Source organism: Ailuropoda melanoleuca, chromosome 6 (assembly GCF_002007445.2).
Source record: "Ailuropoda melanoleuca isolate Jingjing chromosome 6, ASM200744v2, whole genome shotgun sequence".
NCBI classification, from domain to species: Eukaryota; Metazoa; Chordata; class Mammalia; order Carnivora; family Ursidae; genus Ailuropoda; species Ailuropoda melanoleuca.
In genome coordinates, this window is record NC_048223.1 from 5,966,528 (window position 1) to 5,985,025 (window position 18,498).

An 18,498-nucleotide genomic window follows, 5' to 3' on the forward strand; every position below is an offset into this window, starting at 1 on the left:
ATGGCAATGAATATGAAGAAATAAGTGGACTAAGCTATTAAACAGTTTATGAGTAACTATGGAGGTAACCAGCAACCGTGGAGCCTGTCTGGGTTTCATGAACAATTTCATGAACAATTCCCCCAGCCCTGACATTTCAAAGTGGCGTTCAAGGAGGCCAACCAAGTGAGCAGGGTTCTAGGCTTCCCACCCCTATACTATCCCTTTTATTGGTGCCATGAATTGGGTTTTCACACAAGATTTCATTTGAAAAAGGGATTTCTGTTGCTTTAGACAAAGTACATCTGTTTTTAGAAACATATTTTTTATTTTTTCTTACTACCAGAGTAATGCATAAACATTATAGAAAATTTAGGAAGTGTAAATTCACAGAAGGAAATAAAATTAGAATTACCTGTTTTCTTACTACCTATTAATAACTATTGTTAATATTTGTCTGAGTACATCTGATTATATGCATATACATACATTTAATTAAATATAAACATGCACACATGAATGTAATTATACTTTTTAAATTTGAAGTAACTTACTTTTTTCACTCAAGAATTTATAGTAACTGTTTTTCATGACATTATTCTTCTGTATTATTTAATGGCTGCCTAATATGATATCATATCAACTTGCCTTAATTTATTCTACCCTCCCTCTAATTGTTTATAGTTTTCAATATTATTAATATGATTACGATGGTAATCCTTATAGATTGATGTATGCCTTTCTATTGCTGGGTTAATAAGAAAGCTAACATTTTAATGTCTTGGAAAATTCACCCAAATTATCCCTCAGAAAATTTGTAACCCTTTATACTTCCATAAACAGTGAAAGAGAGCTCATTTACTCACATCTTTACCACCCTAAATTTTACTCATCCCTGCTAATATGATAATCAATTTCCATTTCATTGTGATTTACATATATTATATTTGTACTGAGGGAAGTATTTTAGTCACATGTCATTGGCAATTTATATTTCTCCTTTGGTGAAATATAGGGGAATGTATGTTTCTGCCCTTAGTCCTTTTTCCTACTGAGATGCTTATGTTTGTCACATTGAATTTTAGGAAACTTTTATTTATTCAAAATATTAACCTTTTGACTGTCATGTAAGCTATAAATATTCTCCAATTTGTGGTTTTATCTCTTAAATATGTTATATTTTGTTGGTTTAGTAAGGGAAAAGGATAGTATGGACATTTTCAACTTTATGCAGTTAATTTTATCTCCTTCTTAGAAAGCCCAAGGTTTTATTAATTTTTGCATAGAAAGCCTAAGTGTTTATCAATGATAATGCATGCTTTTAATAGTTTTGTTCTTGCATTGGAATCCAACTGGAATTTGTTTTGATATGTAGTACAGGATATAGCAAGGATTTGATAATCTTCCTGGAAGATACCTTCCATATGTACTAACACCCTTCAACCATAACCTATGTGTTTATAATATAATGCCCATGTCTATAGGTACATATATGTGTATGTATGTTCTGGGCTTTCTATCGTACCAGTGAAATTTTGGTCTTCACTGTTTTTATCATTTCAGTTTCATTGTTCATTTTAATATCTAGATCAATCCCTCACCCTCTCTTCCCCATTTTCAAGAGCTTCCTTGCTGTACTCAGATATTTATTATTCCAGATTGACTTGAAAATAACTGTTAGGTTTCAAGCAGAAAATAACTGAGATTATGATTGCAGTTGCATTAAATTTTTAGATTAATTTGAGAAGTGGTATTTTTACAGTGTTGAGTCTTCCCACCCAGGAATATGTTATGTCTCTCCATTTATTCAAGTTATTTTTTATGGCCCTCAGTAAATTTTTATAGTTGTCTTCACATTCAACCTACAAATTTCATGTTAGGTACTTTTTAAACTACTTTATATTTGAGGGTATTATGATGAATCAAAACTTCTTCCATTAAGGTTCCAACTGGCTACTGTTTGTTTATGTGCAGCTAGACTTCACTGGGCTATTGGATTTACTCACTGTAGTTCTGAAATCTAGAAATAAAACTGATGTATAGAATTAGAATTGATTGGTCAAAGTTGCATCAGATTATCAGGTCTGCCAGGGCTATATCAGCACCAGAAGTATGGCTGAAGCATTCTGGGCACTCACTATCTTTTGAGCAATGGAATGAATGATTTTAGCCCAACAAGAGGAAAAAATTCCAAAATCTGAATAACAGACTGCTTTATAAGATAATGAGTGCCCTGTGACTGCGAAGATACTGAAAGATTGCATATGTCCATTGGTCAGGATATTCCAGGACAGATTCATACATTAACAAAAGAACATACCATAAATTATATAAATATGCAATTTCATTTCCTTAATTATTAAGTTAAAACAGAAACATGTAGACCTGAGGAACAAGAGCCTAGCTGAGAGGAATATAGTAGACATCTGTTGATTTGGGCTGCCCAGCACCCATTCTCATATTCACTGGTAATAGCATCCTGATGTTGCTCAGGGAACTGTGCCTCCTCCATCAGGTACCGTCTTGTTGATCAAGGTGTCTCCTCTTCCCCTGCCAAAGAAAATAGGGACATTAGAAGCGAGGTCAATCAGACACTCTTTCCCTAGGATGTGATCCTTTAGGAGGGACATAGAAGGATGTATGACAGTTTGCACCTGTTCTTTCCAACAGCAATGCCCTGTTGAAACCCCCTATTTATTCCTGACACTGATTCCTGGGGCTGCCTTTGTGCATGCTTTCCCTCCAGTAAATTCTGTTCTGATTACAGTAGCCAAAATCAGTGTTTATTGCTTGCAGACAAAGAAGCCTAAATGGTACAAGGGAAGGAATAATCTATGCTGGATTTCCACAAAGGAAACTGCTTAACTTGGTGACAGATCAGAAGGGAAAGAGGCTCAAAGACAGTGCAGCCTCTAGGCTAGGACACTTGGGGCCCTCTTATGCCAGATGCACAGTGATAGGCAAACAAAAAGGATCAAGCTTTTAAAGACAGTTTGTACCGTGTTCATTATCATTTTTGATTCAGCTTCTTATAAGATTCATTATGAACACTTCAGTTTGAGGGGGGCTTGCTCATTACCACATCTTCTGCTTTCACTTTCAGTTCTACTAATTTGATGATGATCATTTGATTTATTTTGATTATCTTTTACTTCAAGGGCCACATTCGCAGCCGCCTCATCTCAGTCACTTGGAAATTGCACCTGCAAATGTTCAATAGTCACATAGAAGAACTTAGTTTTATGGAAACAAGTGGCTTTTAGACATGCAAATGAAGGTTGGCATTTCTATTACCCAGAAGTTTGATTCTTTGCTGTTGGAAATATACAAGTGCAGTTTGAGAAAACTTTTATTTGGGAAGACTGGGCAGAATGTCAAATGCAAGTGAGAAGTCTTTCTAGAGGATGGGAGTATATAGATAGAAATGGACTTTAAGGAGTTCTTACAAGCCAGGAGAGCATTGAAAGAGAATGTATATGGATATGTCTGCCCTACTTACAAAATCAGCCACTTTAGGGGTATGTCTCTGGTTTCTGGTTCTTTGGCTCACTGGCTGAGGGATTGAAATAAGTCATCCTATCAATTGGTATCTCAATTTTCTTTACTGCTAAGGTAAAAGGATTTTTATTATTTTGTAAGGGAAGGACATGGTACATGTACAAAATGTGGCTTTTGAGTAAATACGTGACCCCAAGGTATTCTGTCTATGAGGTACCTGGTACACATGCATACCTAATTTCTGATCAGGTAGAATTTTTCTTGTGCAGAGTTCTATTTTCTAAAAGTCACTTGGTTACTGAGCCATTATTTTAAATTGAATATTGAAAATAATTCAGCAGTATTATTTATAGCGTAATCTCTAATGGAATTGAATCCTGTCATAGAAGCTGCTTTTCAGTTTATAAAGATAACCAAAAAGCACAGCTGGACAGGTTGTTTGAAAATTCATTTTTATAATCTGTTTCCCAGCTGAGACTTTGGTGGTCAGGTTTTTGCCAGAAGCAAACTTTCAGGGACTGTCATTAAACACCCGAAGAGTAAGATTTCTAATGGCAACATTGACACCGTGTGTAATGATTTCTCTGCTTCCAGGCGCTGCTGTAATAAAGACAGCTTCCATTCTTAGATTCTTGGGGCATATTTTACGTCCACTGAAGGCAAAGGAGGGAGAGGGAGGCTACTGGCATACCTCATTTTCTCATACAAGAAGTTAAATAGTATAGGGGCTCCTGGGTGGCACAGCGGTTAAGCGTCTGCCTTCGGCTCAGGGCGTGATCCCAGCATTATGGGATCGAGCCCCACATCAGGCTCCTCCGCTGGGAGCCTGCTTCTTCCTCTCCCACTCCCCCTGCTTGTGTTCCCTCTCTCGCTGGCTGTCTCTATCTCTGTTGAATAAATAAATAAAATCTTTTTTAAAAAAAAAGAAGTTAAATAGTATAGCTCACTATTTACTCACCTTAGAATGAGCTCCACCTAAGAAAATAAACATATAAAAACCTGAAAGAGAAAAAAGTCCTGATTGCTAAGTAATGCTATTGGGCTTTCTGGTCTGATTCTAGACAGTAAGAAACTGAAAAATTTATTAAATGTAGTAGGATGAAAACGTATGATGTTCTGGCCCATTTCCTAGGGAATTGACCAAGATATCTGAAAGAGGCACTCAGCACACATAGACATCAGGCACACCATAAACAGTTAATTCATCTCAATCCCATCACCCAGGCATGTTCTCCTGTTGCTCTCAAATGACAAGGGCCTAATTATATTGTCATGATAAGCAAAAGTTGACACTTGGAAGCTCAGTTTCTGCTTATCTGTCAGGTCAGTTCTTGAAAGGCTTCTGTAGAGTAAGTAGTCAGGAAAAGGAGAGCTTGGGAAAGTCTTTCTTATTTACAATAGACAAAGAAGAAAGATCTCCAAATGAAATTACTATTACTGGACATGTTGAGACTTTGCTTGATCTGAGTAAGTTGGCTCATTACTTCTTATCTCCATCATCTCTCAGCTTGGAAAAAAATTGTCTGAAACTCTTAAGAAGGCTTTAGCTTAGAGCTGAAATGTGTTCCATTTGGCTTACCAGTGATGCATTGCATGACTCGGTGATAAAACAAATCACTGGGAGGGGATGTGGTTTCAATTGCTTCTTAAAACAAATCTGGCTAGTTTCAGATTCGAAAGACATGTCATTAGGTGGCATCTCTTTGCTTAAAACTGCTCATGCTTTCATACTGTTAGAACCATGTGAATCCAACTTAATTCGCCAAAAATTCACCAACAAATGAGGTGCACTGAGTGGTTTCCAAGCCAAAAATAAAACCTGGAGGCTCAGAATATTAGACATTCAAACTGTAGTAATAGGCATCCAAAACTCTCAAGGGGATTAGTTAACCAACACACTGAACCAAGGGCAAACATACAACGTTGCCATCTCAATAAACACAGGTGTAAAGTACATCTCCTCGCATAATAACTCATTAACTCACACCTGCACTTTCTTGAACTGAATAGCTCATCATTTCAGTATTCAAACCACCTTGCACATGTAACTTGAGTAGTGGACAAATTTACCCCCACTTTTTTTACTGTAAATGTTTTCAGTCATTGTTTAATGTCTCCTCGCGGTGCCAAGAGGCATAGGAGGAAAAAAAGAAAGTTCTTTCTTTCTCAAAAACCCATTTTCTTCATAGGCATGTAGAAAATTGTCAGACGGTAGACAGCACAAATATATAACATATAGGTGAAGGAGAAAGTACAGTCAAAGATAATTCCCAGGTCCCAATGTCAGCTTGATCAATGGTTCATTCCACCAAAATGGGGAATATACATGAGTGAATAAATGCAATAGAAAGGAAGACGCAAAAATTATTTCATTCGAAAGTCTTCTGGATTCTATGCAAATGTGGAAGCTACGTGGACGGGTATGATGGGCAATTGGATGTGGACGTCTTGGGTGAGGTTTTTCGTTAGACATTTAGGTGACTTTGGTGTCAATTGTGTTAGCTGACTCCAAGGAAATGAAAACTGAAAAGAAGGGTAAGCTTGATGAACACCAAGGCTTGAGGTGAAATACCAGGGATATAAAGAAAAAGTGTTTTTTCTTCTTCTCCAGACCCCAATTTAATATGCATAAGTACCCACTGCTGTGTTTTGAACGAGATTTTTGTTTTAAATGGAAATTTATAAACCTTGCAACATAGACAAGAAGTCACTTTTAAATGCATGCCTACACTGCATTGGAGAAACCGGAAACAAGAACATAGATTCGTGCTGTTTTCTATGTTGATGTTCTTATATTCCACAGACTCATGATTAATCTGCCAACTCTGGTGTTGCCAAATATGGTGAACTAGACAGTAATTGTACTCTTTGGAAACTTGGAATCTTTCATATTCCCTGAAGGAGTTTTCCATTTCTTTAAATCTTTGACTTCTCAGTTTCAGGTTCATGTTCAGCAGTGGTGGTAGGAAACCTGTCAGAAATGTCTCTTTTTACTAGATCAAAAATAAATAAAAAAGTGGCATGGAAAAATAACCCATCAACCTTAAAACCCCACAAAATACCATCTGCAAGCAAGACACATTTTTTCTTTCTCTCTCACTCTCTTTCTGTGTCCTGATAATATAATCAATATATCCTGTCCAAAATTGCAATATTCTTCAGTCTTAGAAACTCAAGTCTGCATTTAATGTCAAAGAAAATCATGCTTCTTGTGACAGACATTTATTTTTCAGCTTCTGTATCTGAAGGCTTCATCAACTTTTAATGAAAAAAGAACTACTGAATAATGTTATCAGTAACAGAGACAATAAGTGTAGGTGGCAATACTCTTGAAAAAGAAAATTTAAATATTAGAAGAAAACAGACACTGCCACTAATAAATCCAGATAAACATCTATTTGTATGTGAGGATCAAAAACTAATTTCTCTTGCATTCTCTTTTCAAGGCAGATGAATATTTTTTGAAATAGAGATTCATTCTTTTGACCAACCTGCATTTCCATGCCTGATGGCTGTGGGCATTTTATGGGAGTTGGCAGCAATACAAAGAGGGAGGGCATAGACCCAGTGCTTGAGGAGATCTAGGTCAAGAGGGAGACTCCTGGTAATCTAGCTGAGAGGTGGTCAATGTGAAGCTGAGAGGCCCCATGTAATTGTTTAATTCCATATATGCAGACGTTGAAGCAAATATAAAAACTGAGCCATCCAGATCACAGACATTTAAGATTGAAAAGTGTTTAGAGATCATCTAGAGTAGTTTTTGCCAGAGTTTCTTGACCCTCATGACAAAAAAATAAAATCAAATAGCTTTATCATGCACCAATATGCACACAAGTGTAATTTTTTGCCCACAAAGGTGCTTACATACTTGAAAATACACAAAAATTCTAATTAAAAACTGATGTTTTTATATTATCTTCCATCTTTCAGTGGGTTTTCTTGTATACTCCAACTTGATGAATACTAATGCAGACCATTTCTTTAACTCATTGAGAAGAAAACGATGGACCAGGTGATGAATTTAAATTGCACAAGTCATCCAAGTGAATGAACTGTGACTAGATAGATCCCAGGCCTCTTGATCTCCAATGTAGGACATTTTTCCTTATATAATTTACAGCCACACACTGAACCTTGATCATGTGAGCTTATGTTTATATGTATGAGTATACACACACATATACAATATTTAGTAGTACTAATGCTCTCTGAAAGGGTCCAGAAACGGGAATCAAGAACAGTGTGCATGGCACTCTGTTAACCATAAGGTGTTACTTGTCCTGTGAAAATTGATCTCTGTGGAAAGAATGTACTTGCCAGCAGAATCATTATTTTTCCCAAAGAATTTTGGACCTCCTCATGCTGTTTCCTAAATTTCTTTGCTTGCCAATTACTTTGAATTTAACTGTGTTCTTCTTTGTGGTTTCTCAAACAGCTCTTTTAGCTAGTGTCGTAAAGTATTGGTTCTAGTTCTTGTTTAAAATTGCATAAATGAATCCGTGCAGCCAGCCCTTCCGGGATCTTGAATACCACTGAAGTCTCACTGTGCAAACAGTGAAAGGCAATCTTGTGTATACACAGGAGTCAGAAAGCATTATTATTATTTTTTTCTAGGCCACTTCTTGATTTCTTTCAGAACGCCTTTTTATTTCAGATCTCGGATATTTGTGAGCATGTTCCGCTCTCTGTGGACTCAGATGTATGTACTTGATTACATCCATCATTGCCACAGGACCCCATAAATAGAACTTGAATCCAAGATCTTAGACATGCAACATAGCAGTTGCATTTAGTGATTGCTTGTTTTTGCGGCAGAGATGGAAACGGAATGTTCAGTTTTTACTTTTGTTGGGAAGGAAAATGTAATAATGTTTGCCTGAATAGGACAGACATACTGGATGTTTCACATTTCTAATTTTTATAAGAGGACTAATAAAACATGCAAGATAAATGCTTTTGTGCTTATATTAATTAGTTTGATAATTAATACAGTGTAATAATTGTTTCTTTTATTAAGTTTTTTATTTAGAAAAATTCAATTAATGAATTAATTTGATTTGTATTTATGTCCTAACCTATAATTGATTAAAACCCAAAACATGCAGGTAAACTGCATGTTTCTCACACATACCCCACGGTCTCCTGTCTCTTTCCCTTCACTCATATTGAATCCCCTACTCCTGACCCTGCATCCTCAAACTCTTCTCATCTTTCAAGACCCAAATACCTCTGCATCTTTTAGGAAAAATTTCCCCCATTTCTCTTGCACCTTCCCCAGCCCAAAAGAAATCACAATCTCTCAGGATTTCTGTTTTCTTGTCACCTACTACGTTATACCTGCTATTAGATATCTTTGTGTGTCATGTTGTCTCTGTGAGGAAATATAAAGCTGCTTGAGGTCTAAGACCAGGTTTATTCATCCTTGTGTCCCCAGTAGCCATAACCTGTGCTTTGCTCACTGAATGACCTCCATAGATAAATAGAATATGAGTAAATGATAGCAGATATCCAAGGTAACTTGCAAAAATCTAGTACCTTACTGTAGTATTACTGAGAATTGTCTAAGTTTGGATTACTATGAGTAAGGATTTGTTCTTTCCTTGACACAGGAGTTACTATGGAAGAAATGGCAAAAAATAATGATTAAGCATATAGAATACACAAGACATGTACTAGATGATTTGTACTTCTTCCCCCAGCAATGTATTAAACAGAAAGTATTGTGTCTATCCATGGTATGAGTTTCTCTAAGTTATTCCTTCTTTTCACGTCTTCTTCCTTTCATCTACTTCTAGTAATTATAGTAAAACTTCGTATGTACCCATTAATGTTTAGTTTATGAAGCATGTTAGTATCCATGATATTGCTTTATACTCAGAACAGACTTGTAAGACAGATTGGGTGCTACCCAAATGAGAAAATTGACTCTTAGATGGGTGAAGCCATTGGCCAATGTCACCCCTTTTCTACCTGCAGCCATGACCAGAGAATGGGAGCCTGGAAAGGGTGGAGACCTGACAGACCCCCGGCCCTGAGAGGCACAAACCACACTGTTACTTTACAACTCTTAATTTTACTGACCAAATCTAGTTTTTAAATGTTCTCTTTGACTATTTTGTTTTCATTTTTCTTTTATTAGGTTTTTAATTCTACTTTCTTTGGGTCCATTGTTATGTCTCTTGTCTAGCTTCTTGAAGTAAATAGTCCAATTCTTTTATTTTTTTTTCTAATGGAAGACTTCCCTCTGAATACTCTGGTTTTATCTCATTGGTTTTGGTAAGAAATGTACTCTACACTTACTGTTATTTATTTCTACGTAAGCTAAAATTTCAAATTTGATTTCATCTCCAACTCCAATTTCATCTAGAAGAATAGTTAGAAATCCCTAGTGGATACATTTTTGTAGATATACTTTTTTTGTTAATTTCCAATTTTATAACATTTTGACTGAAGAATGTGATTTATTTGCTTTTTTTTGAGGGGGAAAATTATTGTACTGTTTGATAGCAAAATATATTATGAATTTTATTCCATGCAAATAATTTCTTGCACATTCTAATATTGTTGGGATTAAAAATAAATACTTCTAATATAAAGAAAAAATTTAAATTCCTCAAATGCCCTTGATAGATAATTGTTCCATGAAACTGAAATTACTTCATAGAATCATGACAATTCTGGAAAGTTACAGAAAGAAAAATAGAGACTAAAACATAGAAATAAAATTTTAGAACTTTTTTTTATAGTCAGCAAAAGATATTTTGAACCATACAAGGTCAAAGCCAAGCCATAGCTAAGGTAAATTGATACTTAATACCAAAGTGTTGGTCAGAGATTTGCTTCTCAAAGTGTGATGCTAGGACCAGTGGCATGGACATCCCTGGTAGTATAAAATGCAGAATCATGGGCTCCACTCCAAAACTACTGAAGCAGAATCAGCATTTTAACAAGATTTTCAGGTGATTCCAATGTACATTAACATTCCAGAGGCATTAGGTTGAGTTTTGAAATCTCTCTTGCCAATCCAGATTCTTGGGCCATAGCTGAGCTTTCAGGTGGGGTCAAGAAGCTTCTGATGTAGGGGGAGGGCAGTAGGACATGCTGTAAATTAAGCACAGCGTGTAAGTGACAAGAACAAGCAAAACAGAGGAGTAAGAAACAGCAAGAGAGAAAAGAAAGAAAGTGGGTTCCTCTGAGGTGAGCTGCACCTGTCACTTGGACACCGACATCAGAATTCACCGTATTCAATGTCCTTTGACCAAAAGTTCATGGTGTAAAGATTTAGAAATATCTTCTTTCTACACAGAGGAGACTTCCTGAGTTTATCTTTAAACCTCATAGCTCACTTGAAAATTTAAGTTTTTGTGATTAGAAGATATGGTAGTGAAGTGTTTTAAAATTTTATTTTAGAAGAGTTGTCTGTCTAAAAGGATATTTGAAAGTCAGTAAGTTTATCTTGTCTTTACCTTTTGAGAAAGTTGTGCTGCCTCTACTCAAAATGTCTAAAGGTTTCATTTGGAACCAGCATTAGTTCCTCATCCTTAAAAAAAAAAATGGCTAAATTGAGGTGTTAATCCTAGTGAATTAATAAAATAGTATATAGGAAAATGACGGACCCAGGAAATTGGAGGATATCCCAGCCCTTCTTCCATGAAAAGAATTTTTTCTCACAGCAGCTCTGGCAGGTAATCATTCAACTCAAACATTTCAAATAATAGGAAACTTCTCACACTTGAAGGCAGCCCCTCCATTGTATGATAGTGCTCATATTTTGGAAAGATCATATCATTGGGAATCAGAAGACAGATGTCCAAGTGTAACCCATGCCTCTTTAATAGTACTTGGCCTAACTTATTCCCTTCCCCCAAGTCTCTTGTTCCAATCTAGTGGCTCAAACTCACACTTTTTAAAAATGCCAATTCTAGGGGCCCCTGGGTGGCTCAGTTGGTTAAATATCTGCCTTCAGCTAGGTCATGATCCCACAGTCCTGGGATCTAATCCCACATCAGGCTCCCTTCTCAGTGGGGAGCCTGCTTCTCCCTCTCCTCCCTGCTCTTGCTCTCACTGTCTCTGTCTCTCTAAGAAATAAATAAATAAAATCTTAAATAAATAAATAAATAAATAAATAGCCAATTCTAACCATAAGTAGGTTTGAAAGGAGACTGAGTACAGTTTTCTGGGACTTGGCACAACATCTCAGCTGCCATTGTCTTCCTCCATTGTCCAGTTATAGCAGGATACAGGGCAGATCTTATTTCCAGATGACAAACCTTCAGTGGTTTCTGAGAACCATCAACATTTAGAATGAGAAGGGACCCACAAGTGACTACTGGTCAGGATTCAGTCAGGAAAAGAAAAATTGGCTGGCTATGCCCAGAGTTTAATGCAGGAAATTGGGTGTACAGGTGGTAGCTGAAAAAGTACGAAGGGGGCACAGAGGCCATCCAGATGGTAATGGCAGGAAGCAAGTGTAAACGCTGGGATAGGAGGAACAAATGGAAGAGAACTAGAAGTTCCGAAGAGGGACCTGCTGGAGCTGGGACCCAGACCTCTGAGGTCACTGGCTGGCTATTGCTGCTTTCTCTGAGGAGGGCCCATGAGGCTGGAACCAATGTGAAAACTATGGTGAAGAACCATTGCTGAGAAGCCACTGAGAAGAACAGCAGGCAAGCAAGAAGGCAGCAAGGCCTCCCTCTGGGGCTCATTTCAGCAGAGCTCAGCAGACTCTGAAGAAGGAAGATGTGGTCTGCAGAGCCCCAGCTCCAAGATCACAGGGAGAGCACAAGAAGGGGGGTTTGGAGCCCAGATGCTAGTTTGCTGACTCGCATCAAGTGGTGCCCCTCCGTCCCCCTTGTACACCTGAGAATCTGAGATCAAGAGCATGTAAGAGAGTTGTCTAGGGCCCCACATAACAGTAGTACAACTAGTGCTAGCAGGCACAGGCATGCAAAAATATAGTGACAACTCAAATGCACTTTTTAAAAAGGATTTTATTTATTTATTTGAGAGAGAGTAAGCATGAGAGGGGAGAGGATCAGAGGGAGAAGCAGACTCCCCATGAGCAGGGAGCATGATGTGGGACTGGATCCTGGGACTCCGGGCTCATGACCTGAGCTGAAGGCAGTCACTTAACCAACTGAGTCACCATGGTGCCCTAAAATGCACTTTTGTAAGAGAGAAAACTCTCAACTCTGAATCCACTTACATGGCAGAGAATTTATAGGTGTATTTAGATGAGACATTTTCAAAATATGTTTGGGCTTGTAAAAGTCATACTAATTATAGTAATTTGTGTGAGTTAATTAATTACTGAGGTATAGAATTATGATCATATAGGCTAATATTAAAGGTTAGATCAACTCAGTTGTTCTATTTTAATTACAACACCAAGCCTCTGGTCATAGAGGCACACTTGTCATTGTTTGTTTGTGTGACTTATCTGTACACAGAATTCAAAAAAAAAAAAAAAGTATTAGCTGAAACACTGCCTGTTAGTGTTCTGATGGAGGCAAGGAAGTGAAAACCAATGGAGCTACTAGGGAATATATCCTCAAACAAGATACCCAACCCCTTCAGATTTGTAATCTTCATCATCATATCTCAATTTCCCCTGGACAGCAGAAACGATACTTTTAGATGGTTTAAGATTACCTTAAAACATTCACAGATGGAGTGATACAGGCAGTAAAACACAGGGAGTTTGTGAAATTTTGAATCTCAGCTCTGCCACTTTCAAGGTGACCTTCAGTAAATTACTTTTGTTTCTTACTAGTTACATGGGAATAGGAATATGCATTAATTTATTCAACAAATACTCGCTGAATGCCTGTCATGTGCCTGGCTTTGCTCAAAGGGTTAGGGACCAATGAATCTCTAGCACTCAGTGAGCTTTTCTTTGCCATTCTGGAAGGCAGAAAATAAACACAGGAATTTATAAAATGTTAGGTGGCAGTAAATAATATTAAAAAGAACAAAGCAAGATAGGCAAGTAGAGAATGATGGGAGGGATCATTTTTATAGAATGTATACAAAAGACCTGTCTGATAGTGTAACATCTTAAGAGAAGGAGGGAGCCATGTGGATATCTGAAGAAGAGCTTCCCAAACAGTGGGAACCAGAAAACTCAAGGGCCCTGCAGCGGAATGTGCTTAGCAAGGATATATAGAATACAACAAGGGGTGAGTATAGTAGGAGATGAGCTTGGAGACCTGTGGGAAGGGCAGAAGGGGGCTGGACTAGATCCTACAGGGCCTTTTAGTCATGGGGATCTATTACAAAGTTTAGGGAAGAGAACTGACATGATCTCACATGATCTCAATTGTCTTAAAAGAATCACTATGGCTGGATGAAAGCTAGACTGCAGGAGCCTAACAGGGAAGACAAGGGGACCAATCAAGAATCTGTAATCTAGGCAAAAAACAATGATGGTGGCTTGAAAAAGGGTGTTAGGGGAGGCAGAGTTGAGAAGTGGCTGGGTTCAGGCAAGTTTCAAAGGACAAGCCAACAAAATCACTGATGTACAGAGAGAGGAAAAGTAAAGGATGATCCAGAATTTGGGCCTGATCAGCAAGAAGAATGGAGATACTACTACTGAGAAGACAGTAGGAAGAGCTGGTTAATAGTGCTAAGCCTATTGTGAGATAATAAATCAATGCAATAAATAAGATGATGTAAAAAACAGCAACAATGGTGCATTCTTGGCCCACTGGAGCTGTTCAGCCAGCCTTACATCCCCTCCCTATCCTTTATAATACTTCTTTATTACCATTTCTTGTTCTCAGAATACATTTATGCACTACCCACACACACTCCCACCCTTTTTATTCACCACTTCTCTGCAAATCAATATGCAATCAAAACGTTTCCACATCTGTAGGAGGGTCAGCTAAACCTCACCCAGAAAAATCTCCAACAGACTACAGAATCAGCAGAGATAGATAAATTATATTTTTAAATAAGGAAAGAAAATATTTGATAACAAAACAACATGCATGTTGCCTCAAAGTTCCTCAAAGTTCTTAAAGTGCTTCAGTAACCTAAAAGTTTCCCTGGTATTGGTTGTTTCTAATAGAATTTTTGTGAAGAGTAACATATATTTTATAAACATCCTTTTCTTAGAATTTCTGAAGAGAGGCTGAGAAACTGAAAAGTTACGCAAAAATCTATAGAATGCTTACTGCATAAATATTTCTTGGCAAAATTTCCTAGTCATTTTTATTCTTTTGCCTAAAATTTTGAAGCATATTAAAAGGAAATAAGTAATGTAAATGTCTATGCACTTATATTAGGTAAATACATCTTAGCAATACTTATCCAAAGGCAATCCAGGTAATAACCAACATATAAATAGAAGCATACAGTCTAAATACCAAAAAAAAAAAAAAATGCTTGGTTCTTTAAAATTCTTTATTGTGGATTCATTTGCAATGTCAGTATTCAGTTCACATATCTCTATACTCTTAAGAATCATCAGCATTTAATTTATGAGTGTTTTTAGTTGGAAAGATTCTGCTGCTTAAAATTCAATTCGATCCCCTTGGTCTGACTTGAGGAATACTTACATCTTGTGTTTTTCCCAAAGCCCTCCTCTATGCTCAATTTCCCATAATTAATAGAATCTTTAATCCAAAGTGGAATGCCATCCCCCACCCCTTCCCTACCCCAGCTCAGGGGTGATAACAGAGAATAACAGCCCAGAGACAAATAACATTTGTCTCATGCTTGCTACTCCTCTATCCCCAGGGAACATCTAGTGTATGTATGCCTTCATGTTGCATTTAAAGCTGAGTATACTGATGGCTTAAGAAATCAATCCTGCAGCCAGCCTAGAAGAAGCTGAGGGCCCACTGTGGGTAGGAAGCATTCAAGAACAGACCAGCTTACCTGTAAGGAGCGTGTGCCTTGGATGTACTCACTAGATTCTTCAGCAGCAGAAAATAGAACACCCAGCTTTGTCAGAGACGCATGGGGCCAACAAGGGCCTTTCTCTCATGCTTGGCAAGTAGCAGCATTGGCAGGGGCAACAAAACCCTTGTAGATTTCTTAGGTTTGTGACTCATGTTTTTTAATACTAAATTATGTATGACAGGAACCTCTTCAGGGTACCCAGTGAAAAGTAAATGTTTAAGTGAATAGGCCAGCATTTAGGATAAAATGCAAAAAAGCAGTTGGCCCTGGCTATAAGAAGCCCGGAGTTTGACTATGTAGTCTTTAGTTCATGTTTTCCCAGGTGTAACTTTCTTAACTCATGACCATAGAATCATTTATCCTTAGGAAGAATGTACTTCTTAATGCTTGTCTTTAGGTTAATCCTGTAGGACTCGTGTTTAAAACAAGTAGCAAGGTATACCCCAATACAGATCCTTTTAATTATGGAGACCGATAATTATGGTAATTATTAGCAGTTTTAACTCTACTGACACCAAGTCCCTCTTTTTCTAGCTGATGTGGCCCTACCCTTTGGCTTAGCTAGGAAAGAAAATTGGTTTTGACTGGTATGTTTTTGAATTTCAGGAATAGTTGCTGTTCTCTTCTGTGGAGTCACACAGGCACATTATACCTACAACAATCTGTCATCGGATTCCAAAATGAGGACTAAACAGGTAAAAGAAAAAATTCACCACAGGCTTTGTCTCTTTTCACAGTGTAATGGTTATGTTGCAATTCTGCCAATGCACTCGGAAAGAATTTCATTAGTGAAGGAAGAAAGTAAGCTTAAGGCTTCATTATAGGTTGGATATTTATAGATTTTTTTTTTTCCTCCAGGATAACCATTAACAATTCTCTTGGTAAGCAAAGATACAGTTATAATAGTCTCTCCCTCCTGAGAAATGTGGGACATAGACTGTCAGTCTGGAAGATGAAAGGCCCACAGTTGGTAATAATTCACAGTCACTTACATCTAAAAGCATGTGAGATTGGGTAGTTATATAGAGAGAGGGAAATGAAGAAGAATAAGGAAATGATGTTTGGTCTTTAATTGGGTGATTTCCCTTCTAAGTAAACTCAGCTGCCAGTTGTCACACTAGTGGAATGTATCTCCCATATGCCAAAAGCACATGTGTTTGGATATTTGTACATGAACCCTCATAGATTCCTTACACAAACGTGCTGCACAACCCCTCTGTGCCAAGCACTATGCTAGATACTGGGGATAAAGGGACATAGGATATGACCTTGTCTTTAAGAGGTTCATTATCAAATCTGTTGATGAGGATAAGGATGTGGAATGAGTAATTAATTATCCACAGTGTGATACAGACTGTGATAGAAATATCTGTAGAGGATGTTTGGGAAGCGTTCATTAGGGCATCCTCTTTAGTTAGGATTAGGAAGGTGAAGAGAAAGTTTCCAGAGACCATGTCCAATCTGAAGCTTGAAATACAAATAGAAGTCAATTAGATAATCATATGGGATCTAGTGAAGGGTGGGAAGGTAGGATGAAGAGCATTTGAAGCCAAAGTTGAGGATGGACAAAAATCTTTGAAGCAATTGATCGAAGCACTATAACTAGTTCTGTGTGGCTAGGGAATGGGATAAGGCTACAGTGAGGAATGAAACCATGGAGAGAACCAGAGACCAGCTTCTGAAAGGACTTCCATACCTTGCAAAGGAGTGTTTAGACTTTGTCCTAAAGGTGATGGGGGAGTGCCTTAACCAACAGAAATGTATCATATGAGAATCTAGAAGTCTAAGATCAAGGTGTCAGCAGGATTAGTTCCTTCTGAAGGGCTGTGAGGGAGGATCTGTTCTATTCCTCTCTCTCTTAGGTTCTGGTGGGTTTTGAGCAATCTTTGGTGTTCTTTAACTTGTACACACGTCATCTTAATCTCTGCCCTTCAGGTTTGCATGGCGTTCTCCCTATGAGTGTGTCTGTCGCCAAATGTCCCTTTTTTATAAGGACATCAGTCATATTAGATAGAGGCCCACTCTACTCTAGTAAACCTCATTTTAATTCTACTAATTATATTTTACGTGACCCTATTTCCAAATAAGGTCACTTTCTGAAGTACTGGGGGTTAGGACTTCAACATATGAATTTTGGGGGAGGCCCCATTAAGCCCATAACAAGAAGTCACTGAAGCGTCTGAAGCAAAATAATTTTAAGATAATTGGAGTTCCATTTTAGAAACATGACTCTGGTAGACAAGGGGAGCATGGATCAAATGGCATTTGTATCAGTTACCTTTTGCTGTGTAACAAACAACCATACAACCTAAACTCAGTGGCATCCAAAAATAACACTTATTTCTCACACATCTGCAGGATTTAAGTCTAGAGTGGGCTTGGCTGGGGCATGTGCCAGTGCCATCTGTCTGTCACTCTTCTCCTAGCAGAAGAGCAAGCCCTAAGTTGCAAGTCCATTTCAAGCCTCTGCTTGCATCACATTTTCACATCCTATTGGCCAAAGAAAATCACACTCCTGGGGCGCCTGGGTGGCACAGCGGTTAAGCGTCTGCCTTCGGCTCAGGGCGTGATCCCGGCGTTACGGGATCGAGCCCCACGTCAGGCTCCTCTGCTGGGAGCCTGCTTCTTCCTCTCCCACTCCCCCTGCTTGTGTCCCCTCTCTCACTGACTGTCTCTATCTCTGTCAAATAAATAAATAAAATCTTTAAAAAAAAAAAAAAAAAAAGAAAATCACACTCCTGAGCCTAAGGTCAAGAGACTGAGCAGGTCACCACCCACAGGGGAGAGCACTGCAAGGTTATATGATAAGGAGTATGGATATACAGAATAATGAAGAATGGGACTAAAGGATTGCAATTGACCCCAAAATGCAAATGGAGGCAGAGAATCTTCTATAATAAGCCCAACAATGCTGAGGATATTTAATGTGATTTAGGGATGGTAGGGGTAGAGAAAGCCAAAGGGACATCTGAGCAAAGCCTATGATTGGCCAGGAATTCCTAAATAGTTTTTGAAGACTTACCTCCAAGCTCTCTAAAATGGTTATTAGTTTCCTCTCTCTCTCTTTGTCATGTCCCAAGCTCAGTGGGCCCTGACCCTACCTCCCATCTACTT

At 38.0% G+C, this 18,498-nt stretch overlaps 1 protein-coding gene across 1 annotated transcript in view; it reads left to right on the forward strand.

The window, feature by feature from the left end:
• Window positions 1-18,498, forward strand: part of SLC9A9 (solute carrier family 9 member A9) — a 482,912-nt gene that overhangs the window by 200,767 nt on the left and 263,647 nt on the right. Inside the window, exon 9 of the mRNA XM_034661809.1 lies at window positions 15,991-16,079. Coding sequence (XP_034517700.1) covers window positions 15,991-16,079 — 89 coding nt within the window. The remainder of the gene's footprint in view (window positions 1-15,990; window positions 16,080-18,498) is intronic.